Source organism: Ruditapes philippinarum, unplaced genomic scaffold (assembly GCF_026571515.1).
Source record: "Ruditapes philippinarum isolate M1 unplaced genomic scaffold, ASM2657151v2 ctg13434_1_1_1_1, whole genome shotgun sequence".
NCBI classification, from domain to species: domain Eukaryota; kingdom Metazoa; phylum Mollusca; class Bivalvia; order Venerida; family Veneridae; genus Ruditapes; species Ruditapes philippinarum.
The window spans coordinates 1-24,716 of NW_026863214.1; the positions used below are offsets into that span (position 1 = coordinate 1).

General features: G+C 34.0%; 1 protein-coding gene across 1 annotated transcript; it reads left to right on the top strand.

Annotated features, from left to right (window-relative positions):
• Window positions 1-544: 544 nt before the first annotated feature.
• On the top strand, window positions 545-24,507 carry LOC132721498 (hypoxia up-regulated protein 1-like; the record flags this gene model as incomplete). The annotated part of the gene is given in 16 exon segments (XM_060705816.1): window positions 545-699; window positions 907-1,112; window positions 2,649-2,753; window positions 4,525-4,597; window positions 4,979-5,165; window positions 7,770-7,904; window positions 8,091-8,173; window positions 8,808-8,940; window positions 9,387-9,571; window positions 13,536-13,683; window positions 13,981-14,038; window positions 14,756-14,823; window positions 16,504-16,530; window positions 19,331-19,453; window positions 23,213-23,368; window positions 24,389-24,507. Coding segments are annotated over 16 exon segments (1,961 nt in total), but the record flags the coding sequence as incomplete, so codon positions are not given.
• Between the last annotated feature and the right edge of the window lie 209 nt (window positions 24,508-24,716).

The window sequence follows — 24,716 nt, forward strand, 5'->3', positions numbered from 1 at the left end:
AAAAATTTATAGTAACAACGTACATCAGATAGATAAATTGGATAATTCTGCCTACAATATTTACAGAATTATGCCCCTTTTTAACTTAGAGAATTTTGGTTAAAGTTTTTTGTAAAGTCAAATATCTCAATTATTGCTTGACATATTCAATTGAAATTAACAATACTTTTTTTATAGTAACAATGTACATCAGTTTGCAAAGTCTGCAATATTTGCAGAATTATGCCCCTTTGAAACTTTGGATAAAGGTTAAAGGCCTTAAGAACTTAAGATATTTACTTGAAACTTAACACATGTACTAAGGGTCATACTTGAGGGTCACATCTCAAGATCCATTACTCTGCCATGTATGCATTAATCTTAGTATACTTCCAGTCTATCTCTAATTTACAGCAACATGACAATTACCAATAGTTGTATTGAAAAAATCATAAATATGGCATTAAACGACATAATGCACAAAATAGTGCTAATATTTGAACAGTTGAAATTAATTATCATTTTAATATTAAGAAGTAGCTGTTGTTTTGTTTTCTCATTGTAGGCTACAAAGTTTCCTAGCAACGCTTTCTGGTACATCACTCAGATTGTAGGCAAGAAGTTTGATGATCCTGCTGTTGCCCAATATCAAAAGCGGTTCCCATATTATAAACTTGTTAAAGATGAAGACAGGGGAACCATCATTTTCCAAATAGATGAGTAAGTATTAGGTTAATCTTATAAATCTTTGTAGAAAATTCTAAAGTAAATATAATACAACAGAATTAGATATGTACAGATTCACTGTTGGCATACCAGTATAGGTTTCAATACTTTTGAAGATAGTTGTGCTTATTCAACTTGTTAGCAGTATAAAAAAATCACTGATTTTATTTCTGTTTACTCACACAATATTTTTATATAAAGGGAAACCCAGTACACACCAGAGGAGCTGTTGGCAATGATTTTAGAGAAAGCAAAACAATATGCTGAAACATTTGCTGATCAAACCATTAAAGATGTTGTGATAACTGTGCCATCTTTCTTCAACCAGGCAGAGAGGAGAGCTGTCTTAATGGCTGGAGAACTAAGTGGCCTTAATGTCCTACAACTAATGGGGGATAATGCTGCAGGTTAGGATAGGAAAAAACTTATTTAAACAATTAATTGCAGAATACTTGTATAAAACACTGTATCTTTTTCCTGCTTTAGAAAGGTCTTGAAAATGGACCTGTATTAATCACTCAATGTTAGAGTTTTTCCCATTGTTTTAAATTTACAATTTTGATTTTGTTAACACTAATTATTTCTCATTTTGTGTAATTTTACCAATTTGATATTTCACTGTTTTTTTTTTATTTTGACTCAATTATTATACCCCCACAAACGAAGTTTAGGGGGGGTATATAGGAGTCAGCTTGTCGGTCGGTCAGTCCACATCATGGTTTCCGGACGATAACTAGAGTTTGGAATGAGGTATTGTAATCAAACTTGGTATATAGCAACCTTATGTGGAAACTCCGGTTGGTATTGCATTTGGACCCCCTGGGTTCAAGGTCAAGGTCACCATTACTAAAAATAGAAAAATGGTTTCCAGACAATAACTAGAGTTAGGAATGAGATATTGTTATCAAACTTGGCCTATACTAGGCTATAGCAAGCTTATATAAAGACCTGGGTTGGTATTGCATTTGGGCCACCTGGGGTCATGGTCAAGGTCACCGTTACTAAAAATAGAAAAATGGTTTCCGGACAATAACTTGACTTAGGAATGAGATACTGTTATCAAACTTGGTGTATAGCAAGCTTATATGAAGACCTGGGTTGGTATTGATTTTGGGCCCCCTGGGGTCAAGTTCAAGGTCACCGTTGCTAAAAATAGAAAAATGTTTTCCGGACAATAATTTGACTTAGGAATGAGATATTGTTATCAAACTTGGCGTATAGCAAGCTTTTATGAAGACATGGGTTGGTATTGCATTTGGGCCCTTGGTATTGCATTTGGGCCCCCTGGGGTCAAGGTCAAGGTCACCGTAAGGAAAAATAGAAAAATGGTTTTCTGACTATAACTAGAGTTAGGAATGAGATATTGTAATCTAATTTGGTGTAAAGGAAGCTTATATGAAGACCTGGGTTGGTATTGCATTTGGACCCCCTAGGGTCAAGGTCACCGTTAAAGTGTTACTAAAAATTGAAAAATTGTTTCCGGACAATAACTAGAGTTAGGAATGAGATATTGTAATCAAACTTGGTGTATAGCAAGCTTATTTCGAGACCCCAGTTGTGATTACAATCAATTGAAATATTTCTTTGTACACAGTTGATAGTTTGTGTTCAAATTTTTCTCCAGACTACTTTTTTTTCAAAAAGTCAAAGTTGCTGGTGGGGGTATTAATCACCTTCAGTGATAGGTCTAGTTTAACTAGGTTTCTAGATGCGAGTATAATATTTATTAAGTGAAATATTTTCTACAAACTTGCTTGGTATGATTCAATAAAAAATTTCATAAATTTGTTATAATTTGAACAACAATAATACTACTTACTGGGAAGGATTACCAAGGTGTTATGACTGTTTGAGTAGAAATGGTATGTAGCTTATATCTGTGAAGAATGTTATAAATATTTGGTAATATTTTATCATACTTATGATGATTATGTATATTTAAGTTGCCCTGAACTATGGAGTGTTTAGAAGAAAGCAGTTTAACAACAGTATGACATATATCATGTTTTATGATATGGGAGCTACAAGCACTACAGCTACAATTGTTGGTAAGTTCTGTAAACTTTGTTGATATTGTATGTCAAGTTATCAAGATGCTTTATGTGGGTGTAACCCAAAACCTGCTGCAACCTTTAATCTTCACCACCTGTATATAGACTGACTGGCCTGTATATAGTGTTTAGTCTTTGCCACCAGTATATAGACTGACTGACCTGTATATAGTGTTTAGTCTTTGCCACCAGTATATAGACTGACTGGCCCGTATATAGTGTTTAGTCTTTGCCACCAGTATATAGACTGACTGACCTGTATATAGTGTTTAGTCTTTGCCACCAGTATATAGACTGACTGACCTGTATATAGTGTTTAGTCTTTGCCACCAGTATATAGACTGACTGGCCGGTATATAGTGTTTAGTCTTTGCCACCAGTATATAGACTGACTGGGCCGTATAGTGTTTAGTCTTTGCCACCAGTATATAGACTGACTGGCCGGTATATAGTGTTTAGTCTTTGCCACCAGTATATAGACTGACTGACCTGTATATAGTGTTTAGTCTTTGCCACCAGTATATAGACTGACTGGCCGGTATATAGTGTTTAGTCTTTGCCACCAGTATATAGACTGACTGGCCTGTATATAGTGTTTAGTCTTTGCCACCAGTATATAGACTGACTGGCCGGTATATATAGTGTTAAGTCTTCACCACCAGTATATAGACTGACTGACCTGTATATAGTGTTTAGTCTTTGCCACCAGTATATAGACTGACTGGCCTGTATATAGTGTTTAGTCTTTGCCACCAGTATATAGACTGACTGGCCGGTATATAGTGTTTAGTCTTTGCCACCAGTATATAGACTGACTGACCTGTATATAGTGTTTAGTCTTTGCCACCAGTATATAGACTGACTGGCCCGTATATAGTGTTAAGTCTTCACCACCAGTATATAGACTGACTGGCCTGTATATAGTGTAGTCTTTGCCACCAGTATATAGACTGACTGGCCGGTATATAGTGTTTAGTCTTTGCCACCAGTATATAGACTGACTGGGCTGTATATAGTGTTTAGTCTTTGCCACCAGTATATAGACTGACTGGCCGGTATATAGTGTTTAGTCTTTGCCACCAGTATATAGACTGACTGGCCGGTATATAGTGTTTAGTCTTTGCCACCAGTATATAGACTGACTGACCTGTATATAGTGTTTAGTCTTTGCCACCAGTATATAGACTGACTGGCCGGTATATAGTGTTTAGTCTTTGCCACCAGTATATAGACTGACTGACCTGTATATAGTGTTTAGTCTTTGCCACCAGTATATAGACTGACTGACCGGTATATAGTGTTTTAGGCTTTGCCACCAGTATATAGACTGACTGGCCCGTATATAGTGTTTAGTCTTTGCCACCAGTATATAGACTGACTGGCCGGTATATAGTGTTTAGTCTTTGCCACCAGTATATATACTGACTGGCCGGTATATAGTGTTTAGTCTTTGCCACCAGTATATATACTGACTGGCCGGTATATAGTGTTTAGTCTTTGCCACCAGTATATAGACTGACTGGCCTGTATATAGTGTTTAGTCTTTGCCACCAGTATATAGACTGACTGGCCTGTATATAGTGTTTAGTCTTTGCCACCAGTATATAGACTGACTGGCCTGTATATAGTGTTTAGTCTTTGCCACCAGTATATAGACTGACTGGCCGGTATATAGTGTTTAGTCTTTGCCACCAGTATATAGACTGACTGGGCTGTATATATGTAGTGTTGGAAACTCACTATATTTAAAGTGCTGTATATTTATTAGGTTATCAAGTTGTTAAGATGAAGGAAGGTACAAGAATGGTGGAGAATCCTCAGCTAGTTATAAAAGGAGTTGGGTAAGTTACTATATAACTGTCTAAAGTATATACATCAGCAAGGGTATTCCTTCGTACATGTATATAATACATTCTATGCTGCCCATTTAACATATTGACACACCAAATTGCAAAATTTTCTTCTACATTTCTGATTAACACAGTTTTTACATAGCAAGGAAAGGAAGTTTATAAGTAATTGTCAGGAAGGATTTAATAAATATTACTTGATTATTTCAAAAAGCATTTAAATATGTTTTTGCATAATCTGTTTAAAGAAAGAAAAGAAAATGCAATCTTGTACATTGTCATGATTATACTAACAAGCTCAGAATTTCCTTGATGCAGATGTACAATATATCGTTATACCTCATCTCTGTAGCAAAAGTTTTCTTATTTCAGATTTGACAAGGAGTTGGGTGGTCTTGAGATATCCATGAGACTTCGTGATCATTTTGCAAAGTACTTCAATGAACATAAAAAGACAAAAACAGATTTATACACTAATTACCGTGCTATGGCAAAGTTACTGAAAGAAGCAAAGAGAGTAAAGAAAGTTCTCAGTGCTAATGTGGAACACATTGCCCAGGTATAACAAGTTTGATTGTTGTAAGTTTGTTTATATCTCATAAATTATAGTTGAGCCTTGCTAATCCGAACCCTTCTTATCCGGAATCCTTTCTTATCAAAAACTTTTCTTCTGGTCCAGACGAGTTTGGATTAGACAGGTTCCACTGTATTTGGTTAATTTTAATGAGTTCTTTTTCTGCAGTAGATAACATTATTGATAGGTCAGTCTTAAAAAGAGCCAAAATATTTTGGTACAAGAAGAAATTTCTATTTACAGTTTTCCAGCAGAGAATATCTCAGTTATTAATGTTTGGCAGTGGTACTCTGCCTGTAACATCATTTGTTCAAGAAGAATACAGAGAAATATTTTGACCAGGTCTGATTCTAAAGAAATAATTTCTAATGATTTTTTTGCTGAATTACAGTAATTCATGCTCTTGAAATAATTTTGCTTCTCCAATTATCAGGGTGATGTAGGTGGAATGAAAAATGAATCATGTTTATTATTATAAACTTAATAATATAGTCTGATTTTATTGACCTGTCAATTATGAATAAATTATAGCACTCTTATAAATGTTCGCTCCCACATCGGTTGTGTCCATGTTGTTAACGAGAATAAATATAGAGTATATAACTAATGTTTTGAAAAATCACCCCAGCTTAATGCCGTCTTCATTATCACATCCGCAATAGCACCATATATGAAATGCCTATGGTTTGATCTCTTCTGTTTCCATTGTTTTAGGCCTACTCTTTTATTTTTGCCAAGTGCTTGCTAACATTGTCTACAACTTTGTATTGTCTCATTTTGTATTGTGTTTAAAATCATTGAAATGACATTTATTGATTTTAATTCGGATAAATTTTTAAATATTGATATTTAAACCATGATTTTAAAGAGTGTAGACTTTGCCAAAATAAGTACAAACAATTTAAAACGAAATGAACAACATAAAAACAATCCTGTAAATAAGACAAAACATGGACCTAGCGGTCTTGATCGATGACATGTTTGACATTTAGAAATTATAAACCCGTAGTTTACCCTATTATGCTATAAATCTTGGTATAATTATTTCATTGACACAAATTAAGTTTAATAAAATCCTACTGTGTACATATCAGTTATTGAAAATGCATCGAACATTAACATATTGTGTGCATTGACTGAATAATCAATATTATATATACGAGGGATGTTCGAAATGTTTTGCTTATTTCTATCTGGAGACTTCAAATTTCAAGTTAGCTCAAAAGTGTTCATTTCATGCCCTCGAAGTACTCCCCGTGGCTAGAAATGCAAAGTTTCAGCTGATGTATCCACTCTTGAAGGCGTCGCGGTACGCTGATTTGGGCACAGTAATAAGGTACTGATGAATGGCAGATTCAAGTGCCTGTCGGGTCTTGTATTTCCGCCCAGCAAGGAAGGATTTCAATTTCAGAAACAAAAAGAAATCACATGGGACACGGTCTGGAAAATACGCGGGTGAGGCAAAACAGTTACTTTTTCTTTTTTTCAAAAATGCCGAAACTATTGCGGAGGTATGAGCGGGGGCATTGTCATGTAGAAGTCGGATATGCTTAAAACCAGTGACAGGGCTTCGTTTCTGATAATACTTTTTCAATTTCTTAAGTACTACGTCTTTGTAGTACTTCCCAGTGATACTTTTGCCCTTTTTCACCGGCACTTTAATTGTGACTCCTTCACCAGAGAAGAAAATTGCATACAAAACCTTCTTTGCACACAAAGACCGTTAGGAAATTTTTGGGCGTTTGTTGTGTTTAGTGGCCCAGATTTTGTTGCTAACTTTTCTGACGGGCTCAAAATAATGGACCCAAGCTTCATCCCCTGTGACGACATTGGCAAACTGTTTTTTGTCATATTTTGAAAACATTTGAAACAGCTTTTTGGCCACCTTAACCCGTTGCCTCTTTTGCTCATTGGTCAACAGATGTGGCACCCATCTAGCAGAAATCTTTGAACTTTCTGACTTTCAAATGCTTCTTCAAAATAAAGTGAACCGTTGATTGTGATATGCCTACCTTTCGTGCAATATCATGAACTGTAAATCTGGCATCTCCTTCAATGATATCCTTTATTTTGAAAATGATTTCGTTACGAGATGCAGATTTTGGCCTACCTGATTTTGGTGCATTTTCGATGCACTCTACATCAGACTCAAATTTCTTTTTCCATCACCTAACTGTGTCATAAGACACACAAAAAGGCCCATAAGCAGAAGAGAGTTCAGTCATCAATTGCTTCAAAGAGCAACCCAGTTTTGAGCAAGCTTTGATGTAAGCCCTTATTTCATCTTTTTTGTTGACGCTTCTACCAACCATTTTTACTACAGTGGTCAATGACTGTGTGTATTTAAATGGCAAATTGTATGTCTTACACTTAGTCTAACATGTACATTTATACACCATTGTGTAGGTATTGAATTACCCTATACAGGTATGTATTGGTTTTAATCTTGTCCCACATGGATTACAAGATAGAGGACAATAAGCAATTCTTTTCGAACAGCCCTCGAACAATTGGCAGATCAATGAAAGAAAACAATATATTTTGTAGAAAATACTTGTCAAGTTAAAATGTTTGTTACTTTTTATTAAGATTGAAGGGTTGCTGGATGATGAAGATTTTAAGATGAAGGTGACCAGACAAGAGTTAGAGGACATGTGTGCTGATATGTTTAAACGAGTTACAACTCCAATACAAGATGCTTTAAAGGCTTCAGAAATAACCATGGTAACTAATCATTGTTAACAGTTTCTGATATGCAGTTTTATTGATTAGCTTCAAGTGTGTTTTAAGTGCTTTACATTTTAGTACAATATTTCACAACCATAATATGTCACCATTATTTATGCAAGTCATTATCAGCACTAGCAAATAAAGAGTTACAGTGATAATAATAACCCGTGCTTTATACAGGCAGAGATATCAGATGTTATTTTGATGGGAGGTGGCTCAAGAATTCCGGCTGTTCAATCTAGACTAATGGAATTTCTTGGAGGGTGAGCTAATATTTTATGATTTAATTATTTTGCTATATATAAATAGTGTAGAAAACTTTATTTTATTTTACCTTAACATGCAAAATGTATGAAATTATAATAAAAGAATCAGTATAATAAAAGTGGTATAATAAAAGACTTTAGTGGCCTCCATGACCAACTTGTTCAAGTTGCTGGCCGTTACTGCTATGTTCTTGAAAATTGCAAGGGACTTTATTTCTTATATATGAGAAAACTATCGAGCGTGCTACAGAAGGTATGTTATTCATTTCCTTCGCCCACTCCTGCTGAAAATAACATTCAGAGTTGCATATCTTAACGTTCTCTACCAGTAAAGCTGAAAAGTCACCATATGACCTATATGGTATCAATTTAACTTTATTCTCAACTAAAAAACAGATTTAGTGAAGGTGAGAGCAAATTTAAAAAAGCCTGTTAACCAACATTATACATAATGTTAGTATCCTCGGATAGTTACAATTATTTAATAATCACAGGAGGGAGAGATATTGTAATGGTCTTTTGCGTGATTTCTATGATTTGTTTATAGGTGGTTAAAATGCAAAGTCTTTGATATTAGAACATAACCTGTTTGAATGCTAGACATAGTAATCTTCTATGAAAATGTTTATAGGGTAGAGCTAGGAAAGAGTTTGAACACTGATGAGGCAGCTGCTATGGGAGCTGTATACCAGGCTGCATATCTAGGCAAAGGGTTTAAAGTTCTCACATTTGGTGTAAAGGAAGCAAATATGTATCCCATTGTGGTATGTATCTCACAAATGACTATATTGTTGGTGACTAATTATGCTTGAAAAATTTAAAAGGAGTCTGTTATAGGTAATGGATTAAGGTCCATTTCCTGCAAAACTATTAATGCTGTTCACTTCAAACTTGTTTTATTTGTTCTACTTCCGCCAGAAAAGCTGGAAAGTTGTCATATGAACTATTACTATGCTATGTAGGTGCAACATAAAACCCAACCAAAAAAAACCCTCAGTATCAGATTTGAGATTTGCAATACATTTCTTAAGGCACTTGCCTTGTTGTTGTTTTTTTTTTTGGGGGGGGGGGGAATAGAGGTATTGTTACAGTTATATTAAACAATTAATTAAAATGTGTTTATGATTTACTTTACAATTAACATTTGCAACAAAATTGTTAACAATTGTTTTGTTTGAAATATAATTGTTATTTTGTTGGCTTCCCTAAGGTGGAATTTGAGAAACACAGAAATGAAGACAGCACAGACCCACCAAAAATCATCAAGAGAACTTTATTTAGTAGAATGAATGCTTATCCTCTGAAAAAAGTCATGACCTTCAACAAACATTACAAGGACTTTAACTTCAATGTCACATATGGTGATTTAGATTTTCTACCTGAAGAAGAAGCTAAGTATGTTGAAGAAGTTTATATTGATCACATTATGTTGTACAGTAGAAGACAGCTGACTTGCTTTGTTTGCTAATGTTCTCTATTCAAATGATTATGAGCTTGACTTTTTCAAAGAAAAAATGCAAGCTATTTCTGCAGTTATAGTGCTGTTCCCATCGCTCCTGAATTTTTATGCCACCGCAGCATCTGCGATGCGGTGGCATATAGCGATTCACCTGTGTGTGTGTGTGTTAGTGTGTGTGTTTGTGTGTGTGTTATATAGATTATATAGTGAACTTAAAAAATCTTCTTGTGAAAAACCACTAGTCCAATTTCAACCAAACTTGGCAGGATTGTTCCTTGGGTGAAGTGCTTCCAAAGTTGTTCAAAGAATTTCATTCCATGCAGAAATCTGGTTGCCATGGCAACCAAAAGGAATTATAAGAATAAATTTAAAAAATCTTCTTGTAAAGACCCAAAAGGCCTAGAGCTTAGATATTTTGCATAAGGCATTGTCTGGTAGACCTCTAACAAGATTGTTCAAATTATAGCCCTGGGGTCAAAAATGGCCCCGCCCCGGGGGTCATTGATTTTCACTACTTACATATAGTAAAAACTTAAAATACCTTCTTGTAAAAACCCAAAAGGCCTAGAGCTTAGATATTTTGCATAAGGCATGATCTGGTAGACCCTTACCAAGATTGTTCAAATTATAGCCCTTGGGTCAAAATCGGCCCCACCCCGGGTCATTGATTTTCACTATATGTACATATAGTAAAAACTTAAAAACACCTTCTTGTAAAGACCCAAAAGGCCTAGAGCTTATATATTTTTGCATAAGGCATTGTCTGGTAGACCTCTACCCAGATTGTTCAAATTATAGCCCTGGGGTCAAAATCGGCCCCGCCCCGGGGGTCATTGGTTTTCCTTATATGTATATAGTAAAAACTTATAATAAAAACTTCAAAAAAAATTCTTCTAGCAATTGACAAATGCTAGAGGTTAGATACTTTGCATGAAACATTGTGTAGTAAACCTCTAGCAAGATTGTTCAAATTATAGCCCTGGGGTCAAAATTGCCCCCGCCCTTGGGGGTCTTTGATTTCAATATATACATATAGTAAAAAATAAATAAATCTTATTGTCTGAAGGTACAAGGCTTGAAGCTTTAATATTTGTTAAATAATATCATCTAAAGGTACTCTACAAAAGTAATTAAAATTTTGCCTCTTGTGTCAAAATTAGCCCCGCCCCCGGTGGCCATAGGTTTTCCTTATATTATGTATATAGTAAAAACTTAAAAAATCATCTTCTCTAAATTTACAAAGGCTAGAGTTAAGATATTTTGCATGAAACATTGTGTAGTGAACCTCTTGCAAGATTGTTCAAATTATAGCCCTGGGGTCAAAATTGGTTCCGCCCCGGGGGTCATTGATTTTCATTATGTACATATAGTGAAAAAATAGAAAATATTTTTGTCTGAAGGTACAAGACATAGAGCTTTGATGTTTGATATATATAATATCATTAATAGGTCCTCTACCAAAGTTGTTCAAAATTTTCCCCTGGTGTCAAAATTGGCCCTGCCCGGGGGCAGTGATTCTCATTATGTACACATAGTAAAAACAGAAAATAAAACAAATGTTTTCTGAATGGGAGAAAGCTATAGCTTAGATATTTGACTTGAAATGTTATTTGGTGGACCTGTATCAAAATTGTTTTGAATTAAACCCTTGGGCCCAAGGGGACAGTGACCTACTTTCTTGTCCTTTGATGTACAGCAATGACATTTTGACCATGTGCACAGTTTTAGTTGTAAAATTGAACTTTGATATCAGGTGACCTAGATTTTGATGATGTGACCTACTTTCTTGTCCTTTGATGTACAGCTATGAAATTTGAACCATGCGGTGGCATAGCATTTTTCTCAAATGCAATCTTGTTTTTATTTCATACTGGATTAACTTCATTACTTAGACACAACAATCCTTCGGACAAGACTTTCAAGTAGACAAGGTGGAACTTGACCTTGGCTTATAAATGACCTTGACCTTAAATGTCAAAATATAGATTGTTGCTGTGACTGGCTATAAAACATTTTATGAATGTATTATCTTTGTACTTTGACACAACAGTCCTTAGGTTCTAGAGAGTGATCCAGGCCCTTTTGGTTAAGTTTGCTTTAAATAACCTCAGTGTACAAATTTTATTCAGATTGGGACAAAACAACACACATGACAACACCAACATGTTGAATGCGTCTCATTTTTAGCTCACCTGTCACAAAGTGACGGGGTAAGCTTTGGTGATCACTTTTCGTCTGTCCGTAAACTTTTACTTTAAATGACATCTCCTCATAAACCACTAAGCCAATTTCATCCAAACTTCACAGGAATGTTCATTTGGTGGTCACCTTTGAAAATTGTTCAAAGAATTTGATTCCATGCAGAACTCTGGTTGCCATGGCAACCGAAAGAAAAAACTTTAAATATCTTCTTCTAAAAAACGCAAAGAGCTAGAGCTTAGATATTTGGCATGAAACATCTTCTAGTGAGTGTTTACCAAGTTTGTTCAAATAAAAGCCCTGGGGTCAAAATTGGCCCGGCCCCAGGGGGGTCATTGATTTTCCCTATATGCACATAGCAAAAACTTAAAAAATCTTCTTTTAAAGAACCCACAGAGCTAGAGCTAAGATATTTAGCATGAAACATGTTGTAATGGATGTCTACCAAGTTTGTTCAAATAAAAGCCCTGAGGTCAAAATTGGCCCGGCCCCAGGGGGTCATTGATTTTCCCTAAATGCATATAGTAAAAACTTATAAAATCTTCTTTTAAAGAACCCAAAGAGCTAGAGCTAAGATATTTAGCATGAAACATCTTCTAAAGGATGTCTACCAAGTTTGTTCAAATAAGAGCCCTGGGGTCAAAATTGGCCCCGCCTGGGGGTCATTGATTTTCCTTATATGTGTATAGTAAAAAATGCCATAGGAAAGAATTATTTTTAAATATCTTCTTTGAAAAAAACCAAATAGCTAGAGTTTAGATATTTAGCATGAAACATCTTCTAGTGAGTGTCTACAAAGTTTGTTCAAATAAAAGCCCTGGGGTCAAAATTGGCCCCGCCTCAGGAGACATTGATTTTCCTTGTATATATGTGTATAGCAAAAATTTAAAAATCTTCTTCGAAAAAACCCGAATAGCTAGAGTTTAGATATTAAGCATGAAACATTCTCTAGTAAGTGTCTACAAAGACTGTTCAAATAAAAGCCCTGGGGTCAAAACTGGCCCTGCCCCAGGGGTGTCATTGTTTTTAACTATATGTGTAAAGAAAAAACTTAAAAAATCTTCTTTGAAAAAACTTAAAAAATCATCTTCTTTTAAAAAAACCCAACGAGCTAGACCTTAGATGTTTAGCATGAAACATCTTCTTATGGGTGTCTACCAAGTTTGTTCAAATAAAATCCCTGGGGTTTAAACTGGCCCGCTTCGGGGGGCATATATACAGGTGAGCGACTTCAGGGCCATCATGGCCCTCTTGTTATATTATTGCCAGATCTTCAAAATTGTAAAAGCCACATATTAAGTTATGGAAGCCTTTATTGTCTTTTGCTGGTTTACCTTTTGAAATAAGAAAAGATAAGCATGGACCCCAATCAGCAATGGCTGTTGTCATATTCTCTTTCTAATTGTAGGTTTCCAATATTAACATTTTTGATATTTTAATTCTCATTTCAAGAGAAAGAAAGACAGAAATTATTTTTTAGCTATCATGCATTATTTATATTATTCCTATCTTGCCATCATTTAAGTTTCTTGCATGGTACAAGATTTCAAAATGATAATTTTTATGAGGTGATTTAATATAAGACAATAAAACTTGGATGATTCTATTCTTATAGAATGATTGGTTTAATATGTGTAACTGTTTGGACTGAAGTAAGGGAATGAGAAATAGTCAGGTTTAAACAAAGTTGATTATTGTCAGGGTGTTTCGTGAGTTACAAAGTCAGATCAGTGAGATAGGTCTACGTGGTTTAGAGGAGATTTACAGTAAACATTCTGATGCCAAAGAAGCCAAAGGGATTAAAGCTCACTTCAAAATGGATGAGAGTGGAATACTAACACTTGATCTGGTAAATAAATGATATGTAGTTTAATAATTTTAGTGTTTCAGAGTGAAGTAACAGTTATTTCAAAAAACTGTATGTAGCATCTTCAGAATCTATTCTGTTCTTACTTGTCCATGTTGTCTGCATCTTGAGAACTTCTGTTGCAGAATGGAAAAAAAATATTCTGACTGTGATATGTTTGTTAATTTATTCAGAAAAAGTGTTTATGTTAGTGTTTGTTAATTTATTCAGAAAAAGTGTTCATGTTAGAAAAATGTTACTTTTGGATTTGTTCTCAATGCAGTGTACATATATTTTCAGGTAGAGTCAGTGTTTGAAAAGGAAGATAAAGTTGTTGAGGAGGAATCCACATGGTCCAGTAAGTAAGCTAATAAAAATATAGATTACTCCGATCCTGTACATATAACGCCTAGACCCAGCACCTTATTCGCAAAATAATAGAGCTAATGCAGTCGACCATTTGTCGGCGTCCCTGTGGTTAAGTTTTTGCGTGTAAGCAAGTATCTCCATAACTACTGAAGGGAATGGATTGAAACTTCACACACTTGTTGTTCTCTGTGATTATCTAACATGATTGGCACAAGTCCCAGAAAACCAGTTTATTTCGTGCCGATTCGATTCAATATCAAATATAAGAATTTTAATTTGATTCGGGGTGTCTGAAATCCAATCAAACTTTTGGTGTATCATTGCAGCCCTAATTTGCTCAGATCATTTCTAACTGGAAAATGTTATACAATATGGATGCTCAATTTTCACTTAATGAATATATAAAACCATTACTTTGATGGAAGTAAAAGAACAAAATTAAGGTACTTAGTTTATTTTAGAAAGACCTTAAACCAAAAGAGATTCAAAAGTATCCCTTTTAAGATAAGACAACTGATAGATCCCTAATCTGACCTCTTATTTGAATAACAACACATTTAACCACAAACATTGACATTTGCTCTTTTGTTAACAAATAGGTTGTGAAATTCTTATTGTATCCACTAATCTGATAATTAGAATTAGACAGGTGAAGGATTTATGCATATTTTCATAAGTTAAAGTATGATATTTAAATGTGTTACAGAACTAGGTGGCACTTTGACTGGTTTATTTGGTAATACAGAAGGCAAAGATGTGGATGTACCTCTAGAGGTAATTGTTTTTGTTTATGTAAAAACACCCAATATCTGTTCTTTTCTTTAAATATTGGACCAGTAATGACAATTAGCAATTATTCACAAAATATTACATTTTTAGCTCGAATATTTGAAGAAAGGGGAGAGATAATATTGTACTCACCAAGGTGTTGGCATGGGCATCACACTTTGGTAAAGTTTTTGGGTGCAAGAAACTTCACGCATTTGAATAAGTGTTAAGAAGTTGCATTAATTTCATTGAATTTTTTAGAGCTTACTTTAATTGCTGATTGCCATTATAGCATTGTTTGAAAATTGTTAATGATTTCTTGGTGTGAAAACTGTTATGACCTTTTGAATATACATGTAGTAATTAAGCTTTTTTTATGCCCCCTGCCATATAATGGCTGGGGCATATAGTGTTACCCTGTTCCGTCCTTCTGTCATTCCGTCCTTCGGTCATTCAATCAACATCAGTTTCCGTTCATTATCTTAGTAACGGTTGCACACATTCAACTCAAATTTAACATGTGGATATGTCATGAGAAAATACAGGTCAAGGTTGAATTTGGTCATGGTTCGATGATTTTTGGCAGAGTTATGCACCTTTTTCTTTTTGAAAATAATATGAAATTTTCAGTTTCCGCTCATTATCTCCCAAACGGTATTACACATTCAACTCAAACTTGACAAATGGATACGTCAAAGGAAGGCGCAGGTCAAGTTCGAATTTGGTCATGGTTCAATGATTTTTGGCAGAGTTATGCCCCTTTCACTTTGAAAATAAATATGTAATTTTCAGTTTCCGTTCATTATCTCCCCAACAGTATTACACATTCAAATCAAATTTGACATATGGATACGTCAAAGGAATGCGCAGGTCAAGTTCGAATTTGGTCATGGTTCAATGATTTTTGGCAGAGTTATGCCCCTTTCACTTTGAAAATAAATATGAAATTTTCAGTTTCCGTTCATTATCTCCCCAACAGTATTACACATTCAACTAAAATTTGACATATGGATACGTCGAAGAAATGCGCAGGTCAAGTTTGGATTTTTGTCATGGTTCGATGATTTTTGGCAGAGTTATGCCTCTTTAACTTTGAAAAAAAGGAAATTTTCAGTTCCCATTCATTATCTCCCCAACAGTTGTAGATATTCAACTCAAATTAAAGATATGGATATGTCATAAGAATGCATTGGTCAATTTGGAATTTGGTCATGATTTGATGATAGCTGACAAAGTTATCCCTCTTGAACTTTGAAAAAATTGAATAGTTTTAAGGGCTTTGAACTTAAATGAAAAAAATAATTTGTGCAAACAAATTTGGAACTAAATATTATAACATCTGAAATTTTGGCTGCATGCGGGGGCATCCGTGGCGTGATGACACATTTCTATTTTTTTAATACATGTATGTACTCTTTGAGACTTTCTTACTTTTTACTTTTTGTTTCACAAAAAGTTGAGTGTTAGTGAAATATGCATGATAATTTCACAGCTTCATTGTGATTGTATGCATGTCACTGAGTTTCCAGTGTAATATTGGAAATCAATAAATGCATTGTGATAACTTATGATTGTTAATTTAAGATTTCAAACTTCTCTTTCTTGTTAAACCCAGTTTTCTGTGAAAGTTTAGATAAGTAAGAAGATAACTAGTAATATTTCCGTAAATATACCATCATAATGTAGAAAAACCAAGCTGAAGAGTGTCATGTGGTAAGTGTCTAGACATTGATTTGTTCATTAATGGCATGAAATTCTTCTTTGGTCAGAGGTTTTGTTTTTAAGTTACTCAAACTTTACAGTTTCTGGCAATAAGTATTGATATCAAAAGTTAAGTTTTGGTTGAAGCTTTTGTTTGGTTAAGATATTTTGAATTATGTTTCATTGTTTTAAGAGATGTGTTATACTTTCATTTTTCATTTGTTTATACACAGTCATAAAGAAATTTTTCTGAGTGTTCTGAAGTGTACCTAAGTCATCATGGTTTTAAGGATTTGTAAGTCATAAAGAAAAAGTGTTTTTTAATCTCAAAGAATTTTGTGAATTGGAGCTTTTGTAATTCCTAATAAAGTAAAAGTGTAAATAATGAAAAATGATTGTGAAATATAGAAAAATAACTGGCATGTAGCACAACCTAATCTCCTTTACAAAAAACACAGCCCTTGGGGTTACTTAGTTTATACAAACCTATATAAGAAAGTGCATTTTAATCTTTTGTCTAGAGCTTTGATATTTGGCATGAAGTATTGACCGATAAACCTCTGCAAAGTTAAATGATTTTTGGCCGTTAAGTTAAAAATGGTCTTGACCAAATTATTTGTTTCTGCTTTGAAGAAATGTGACAATTTAATGGATCACAGGCAAGTGATCTAAGGCCTTCTTGGCCATTTTGTTTAACCAGGTTTTCTGGTTTTAGATTGGTGATTCAATGTCAGAGAGTGGGCAGCAGGTTAACAATTTCTTTGATGTGCCACTTATATGTTTCTCATTACTTCCACAGCATTTTTATGCCCCCGCCATGTAATGGCCGGGGCATATAGTGTTACCCTGTTCCGTCATTCCGTCCTTCCGTCCTTCCGTCATTCTGTCATTCCGTCATCATCAGTTTCCGTTCATTATCTTAAGAACGGTTGGGCACATTCAACTCAAATTTGACATATGGATATGTCATGAGAAAATACAGGTCAAGTTCGAATTTGGTCATGGTTCGATGATTTTTGGCAGAGTTTATGCCCTTTTACTTTGAAAATAATATGAAATTTCAGTTTCCGTTCATTATCTCAAGAACGGTTGGACACATTCAACTCAAACTTGACATATGGATACGTTATGAGAAAATACAGGTCAAGTTCGAATTTGGTTATGGTTCGATGATTTTTGGCAGAGTTATGCCCCTTTTACTTTGAAAATAATATGAAATTTTCAGTTTTCTGTTCATTATCTCCCCAATGGTACAACACAATCAAACTCAAACTTGACAATATGGAATATGTCATGAGAAAATACAGGTCAAGTTTGAATTTGGTCATGGTTCGATGATTTTGGCAGAGTTATGCCCCTTTCAACTTTGAAAATAATATTAAATTTTTCAGTTTCCGTTCATTATCTCCCTCAAGGTACAACACATTCAACTCAAACGTGACATATTGATGCGTCAAAGGAATGCGCAGGTCAAGTTCAAATTTGGTCGTGGTTCGATGATTTTTGGCAGAGTTATGCCCCTTTTACTTTGAAAATAATATGAAATTTTCAGTTTCCGTTCATTATCTCCCTCAAGGTACAACACATTCAACTCAAACGTGACATATGGATGCGTCAATGGAAATGCGCAGGTCCAAGTTCAAATTTGGTCATGGTTCAATGATTTTTTGGCAGAGTTATGCCCCTTTCACTTTGAAAGTAATATGAAATTTTCAGTTTCCGTTTAATTATCTCCCCAATGGTACAACACATTCAACTCAAATTTGGACATATGGATATGTTTTTGGAATGCCCAGGTCAAGTTTCAAAATTTGGTCATGGTTCAATGGTTTTTGGCAGAGTAATGCCCCTTTCACTTTGAAAATAATATGAAATTTACAGTTTCTGTTCATTATATCCCAAACGGTACAACACATTCAACTCAAACTTGACCTATGGATATGTCATGAAAAAATACAGGTCAAGTTCGAATTTGGGTCATGGTTCGATGATTTTTGGCAGAGTTATGCCCCTTTTTACTTTGAAAATAATATGAAATGACAGTGTTACATATTCAATTTTAATTTGACATATGGATATGTCAAAGGAATGGGCAGGTCAAGTTGGAATTTGGTCATGGTTTGATGGTTTTTTGGCAGAGTTATGTCCCTTTCACTTTGAAAATAATATAGATACATCTTAGGAATAAGCAGTTAAAGTTGAATTTGGTCATGGTTCAATGATTTTAGACAAACTTATCTTTCCTGAATGTTGGAAAAATTTTGAAACTTTCAGTTTCAGCACTCAATTCTTTTAGCCATTATTTTGGCTACAAATATGCAATATGCTTTTTCTAAAGGTTAAGACTGAATAATTTCAGTGCCTTGAACGTTGTATGGAAATGGTTTGTGTTAACATTGAAAAGTTTTAAGGGCTTTGAACTTAAAATGAAAAAAAATAAATTAATGCACCATCTGAAATTTTGGCTGCATGCGGGGGCATCCGTGGCATGATGACACATTTCTAGTTTTGTGCTAGATTATAGCAGTTTGTTATTTAAGTCTTTTCAGCACTTTTATGATTGTATCCATGATATGTTGTTATCCACGGTTTCTTTCAACTGTTGTTATCCAAAGATTCATGAATCACATGATAGATTTTGACCAAACTTCACAGGAATTATCCTAAAGTGGCCATCTAGAAAAGTTAGTTTTTCAAATTGCTTTAAATATTGTTTTGTTTCAGTATTGATCTGTTAATACTTTTATATGGCGTTACCTAGTAAAGAAAAATTATCTCCAAAAATGTTATATTTTTGTGGTAATTATTAAAGGGTAGTGATAAAGGTGAGTCCCAGACAGGGGAGGAGCCAAAAACAGGGGATGAGACAATTCAAGGGGATAAAACAGACCAACCAGAGACCGAGAAAGCAAACACAGGCACAGAAGGCCAAAAGGTCAGGCAGTTGTTAACATTAAATCAACTAATGTGAGAGCGAGATGCTTACACTAATTAAAACCCTCTGTTTTTCTATAATACAATTCTTATATTTTTAGCTCTATTGTCACAAAGTGACATGGTGAGCTTTTGTGATTGCAGTTTGTGTGTCTGTGGTCTGTAAACTTTTACTTAAAATAACATCTCCTCATAAACCCCTTATCCAATTTAATCCAATTTTTTTCAGGAATGTTCCTTGGGTGGTTACCTTTGAAAATTGTTCAAAGAATGGAATTCCATGCAGAACTCTGGTTGCCATGCCATAGGAAAGAATTATTTTTAAATACAGTAGAACTTCTATGAGTCGAACTTCGATTAGTCGATTTTCTCGATGTGTCGAAGAAAAATTAAAGTCCCGACTTTTCCCCCTATATATTCCTTATAAAAACCTATTTATGAGTCGATATTTTATGTGTCGAATTTTTCGATGTGTCGAAGTTTTTTCGTGGTCCGTGTTAAGTACATCTAGTGCAATTTACCACAAATAAGTCGAAGTTGTTCGATAATTTTGACACCGTCGATCTCGAGACATTTTTCACACCTTATCTGGCTGCGAAGACGATTTCCAATCAACTTGTGTGACAGGTGTTAATTGCTCAGCCGTGTGTTCAAACAGCCTTTGTTTTCGATAAAATGCTTTAATCGTTACTATTTTAATTGCCGTAGTGGTATTTGAAAGTAAACAGTAGGAACTACTTTCATTTGATTACATCCTTGACCCGGTGTCGCGTGAGAATAACACGCGAAATATATACTATAAGTTGGCTAAGTTATCGCCCTTTCGTATTGTTACGCCTTTTGTAACTCTATTTTACAACGATTAGTCCAAATAATTAGCCGTGAAAAACGTTATTTAACATGCTATATTTATCATTGTAAAATGTGAATATCAGATTAATGATGGAAAAAAACATGAAATAGTTTTCGTTATAGACTAGTCACGGGTCGAAATTTTGTAATGGAATTGAGAGCGATTCATGAGTCGAAGTCCCGATGTGTCGAAGTTTTTACGCAAGTCCCTTCAACTTCGACTTACCGAAGTTCTACTGTATCTTCTTTTTAAAAAACCAAAGAGAAAAAGCTAAGATATTTAGCATGAAACATCTTCTAGTTGGTGTCTACCAAGTTTGTTCAAATAAAAGCCCTGGGGTCAAAATTGGCCCTTCCCCAGGGGGTCATTGATTTTTCTTATTTGTATATAGTAAAAACTTTACAAGAAATTCTTCTCTTAATCTAAAAGAGCTCAAGCTTAGTTTCCATACCAACATCCATAGCAACTACTGACTTTATAATAGTCATTGATTTTTCATAGCAAACTGTATATTTTCATAGCAACCAGCAACTTTCCATAGCAACGATTAAATCTACCATTGAAATTCATAGCAGCGATAGCAACAAGTAAAGTTTTTACATGTGCACTATTTCAGATACAAAAATGAACTTTGTGATAGCAGTTTAAGATTCAGATTTTATTTCTGCTTTTATACAATATTACTTGTTCCTTGTCATGGAGAATATTTATATTCAGGTTAGCGATATTAGGGCCATCATGGCCTTATTGTTTTAACATTTCTTTTGAAACATTTAAAGTGGCATTGTGCTCATATTATTTCTTTCAAGTTTAGTTGTATAAGTCTTGTATTTCTAAAGATTGACCAATAATTGATAATAAAGATTGTTTCTTATAATATAATAAAACTACCTAAATTATAAAAAGACTTCCCCATTCTTCTGAAGAATTGAGCATTACTGGTACATTCTGAACAATATTTATAGAATTTCTGTAAGTCATGTGATTAATTTATTATTTTTTCAAACTTAAACACAATTATGGCAAAATGTTAAGTTATTTTAACTGTTCACTGACCATTCATTTACACTTGGGCCAGATGATGTCACTTTAAGGTCCTTTTGGAGCATCTTGTCTTTAAAAAAAACCTTCATTAAACATATTTTAGAAAAGAAATTAGGATATTGCAGAATTTTTTTAATGTCCAAGTACCTTCAATCATTAAATAAATAATCATATGTGGTAGAGGGATTATTAAGGTACAAAAGTTATATAGGCATATTCAGTTGCTTTCATATCTAAGATCAAGGCAAAGCCTAGTTGAACAGATTCTTATTTAGCATAAGCTTTTTAGTTTAAAGGTAAGTATAATATTGGCCACTTTATGTTCTTGCATGTGTTTTGTAGTATTTTAAGGTAAAGGAGATTCCTATAATTATGATATATATAACCAGGTGGCTGTTGTTTTCTACTGATTGACTTAATTCAGTGCATGTGATTAAATGATAAATTTTGTATTATAAGAATTGTGATGTTGTTTTTGTCACCAACCTTTGTCAATGTTTTTGAAGGTAATTATTATCAACTGTCTTATATGAAGCAGATATTTTTATTGTCATGTGTTAAATTTGAGAATTAAGACATAAGAATCCAATAAAGTAAATGTGATCATTAAATAATGTAACACTTATTGCTGGTCAAATTTTAATATTGTGGGGAAGATGATACACTACTATTTTGTATGCCCCTGAAGGGCGGCATATTAAAATCGCACATACCGCATCAAGACCATGTGTTGCGTCCAAGAACCACGTCCCTACCTCAAAGGTCAAAGTCATACTAACATTTTGAAGTTTCACATTATCACAATTAGAGTTTATAGGTATACACATTCCTGTCCGGACTGTAATTTTGTCATGCATCAAAGGATTTTAAAATAACCAGGCATAAATGTCTACCACATCAAGATGATGTGTCGCATCCAAGAATCATGTCCCTACCTCAAAGATCAAGGTCACACTACCATTTTGAAGTTTCACTTTATCACAATAAGAGATTTGTGTCTAGACTGTAACTTTGTCATGCATGGAAGGAATTTAAAATAACTTGCACATCAAGATGATGTGTCGCGGCTATGGCTCATGTCTGTCTGTCTGTCTCTTTCTCACTTACACAACAATCCTGTCCAGACTGTAACTTTGTCATGCATTGAGGGATTTTGAAATAACCTGGCACAAATGTCTATCATATGACAACATTGTATCGCATCCAAGAACCACATCCCTTCTTCAAAGGTCAAGGTCACACTTACATTTTGAAGGTTCAGGCTAACACAATGAGAGATAATAGGTACACACTTTCGTGTCCAGACTATAACTTGGTCATGCATTGAAGAGTTTTGAAAAAACTTGGCACAAATGTCTACCACATCAAGATGAAGTTATGTGTGTAAGAACCATGTTCCTACCTCCAAGGTCAAGGTCACTCTAATAGTTTGAAGGTACTTATGCTCATAAGAAGAGTTTGAAGGTACACATTAGTTTCCAAACTGTAACATTGTCATGCATTGAAGGATTTTAAAATAACTTGGCATAAATGTCTACCACATCAAGATGATGTGTCGCATCCAAGACCCTTGTCCCAAGGTGTTAAGTTTGCTATAAATAGCACTTCATTTCACAAGAACAATATTAAGCAATTAGTTACTTTCATTCTCTTTTCTTTTCATAATACCTGCATGCTTAAGAAACCTTTTCGGGGGCATTCGTCACTTGCATGACAGCTCTTGTTTTTTTTTATATATTTGTAATTACTTGTACATTTAAGTTAATTTAAATTAGATAAAATTTTGTGAGAGAATATATGTCTATTTAAAATAGATGTGATATATATTTTGTGGCTATTAAAGTTTTTGCATGTATATTATAGGAGGAGGAACTGCCAGCAGAGGATGAGAAACCGAACACTGATGAAGAAAATGAAGGAAAGAAAGAAGAAAAAAAGGAAGAAAAAGAAGAGGAAAAGAAAACAGAAGATGGGGAAACAAAAGAAGGAAAGGCAGATGAAAAGAAGGAAGATAAAAAGGTATTACTAGAAGACAAGTTGGTGTCTTACTTGTATAGATGTACATGATTTACTAGAGTTTGCAGGAGTTGTCATTAAAGTTTTAATTATCATGTATATACTGGTATCTGATCTTTATTCTAACATGCTGCACAATATATACCTATTAAACAGATAGAGCACTGAATTATTATATGATATATGCACAGCATAAAAAAGGAATGCTTACACATCATATGACATCAAATATAGTGTCAATAAACATAATGATGTCAGGAAATTTACTTCTATGTTCATTGTAGTTCAATATATTTTTATTAATTCTCTTTTTTATTAGCACGTTATAACGGAAATGGATATTACATTGTACGTTATAGTATAATAAGGCATGGTTTTTCATTCAAATTCTTTGTAATTAATCATGATTATATTCTTACACATTTAAAATCTACAACAGTGCATTCAGAATTGATATATATTTTTTAAACAAACAAAAAACAAAGCAAGCAAAAATCAGTTTGATTTCTACAACACTGTCAATGTAAAAATTGTTAAACAATCTTGAAGTAATATGAAAATGAAGCAGACCTGGTTCTTTGTAATTGAATTGAAAATATAGTCCAACCCCGTTTATTCGAAGTGCCTGGGACTGAAAATTTACTTCGAATAATCGATGGGTTCAAATAATCGAAATCAGTATATTGTGATAGAAGAAAACTACTCCACTTTGACCAATCATAGCAAAACAACACACATACTTCCTGCAATCAATTAAGAAAAATAAATGATAAAGAAAAGATGCGTAAAAATTATTTTATTGGCATTGAAGACATAAATGATTATATAGAGATAAAAACGGGACCGCCGATCTTCTTCAAATAATGCTGGGTATTCGAATAAAGGGTTGTCACATAACCTGGGTCAGACTGTATAGAAAAAGTTAAGGAATAAATATTTTTTATTAAATTGTAATGTATTGATTCCATTAATAAAATTTGAATCATCGCATTCCTTTTTTTTAACCCATCTAAATTTTTCTAGGAGGAAGAAGGGGAGAAAAAGCCAAAGATAATTATTGTGAAAGAAAACATTACAGTAGAAACATCAATCACTGATACAAAACCACTTAGCAAAGATAGTCTGAAAGCTTCCAAGAAAAAGTGAGTCATTAAAATCTTTGTTTGTATTTCAGTAAGAATGAATATTGGTTACTAGTAATTAGCTTAACAAAGCACTGCCTTTGTTTAAATGTTTCAAGGTGTAATACTTTGGTTTATGAAATTGTTTAAAAAGCACTATGTACTATGCTTAAAATAACCCAATGTTTCCATACATTTTAAAGATCAAAAAAAGTAATTTTTAATTATCC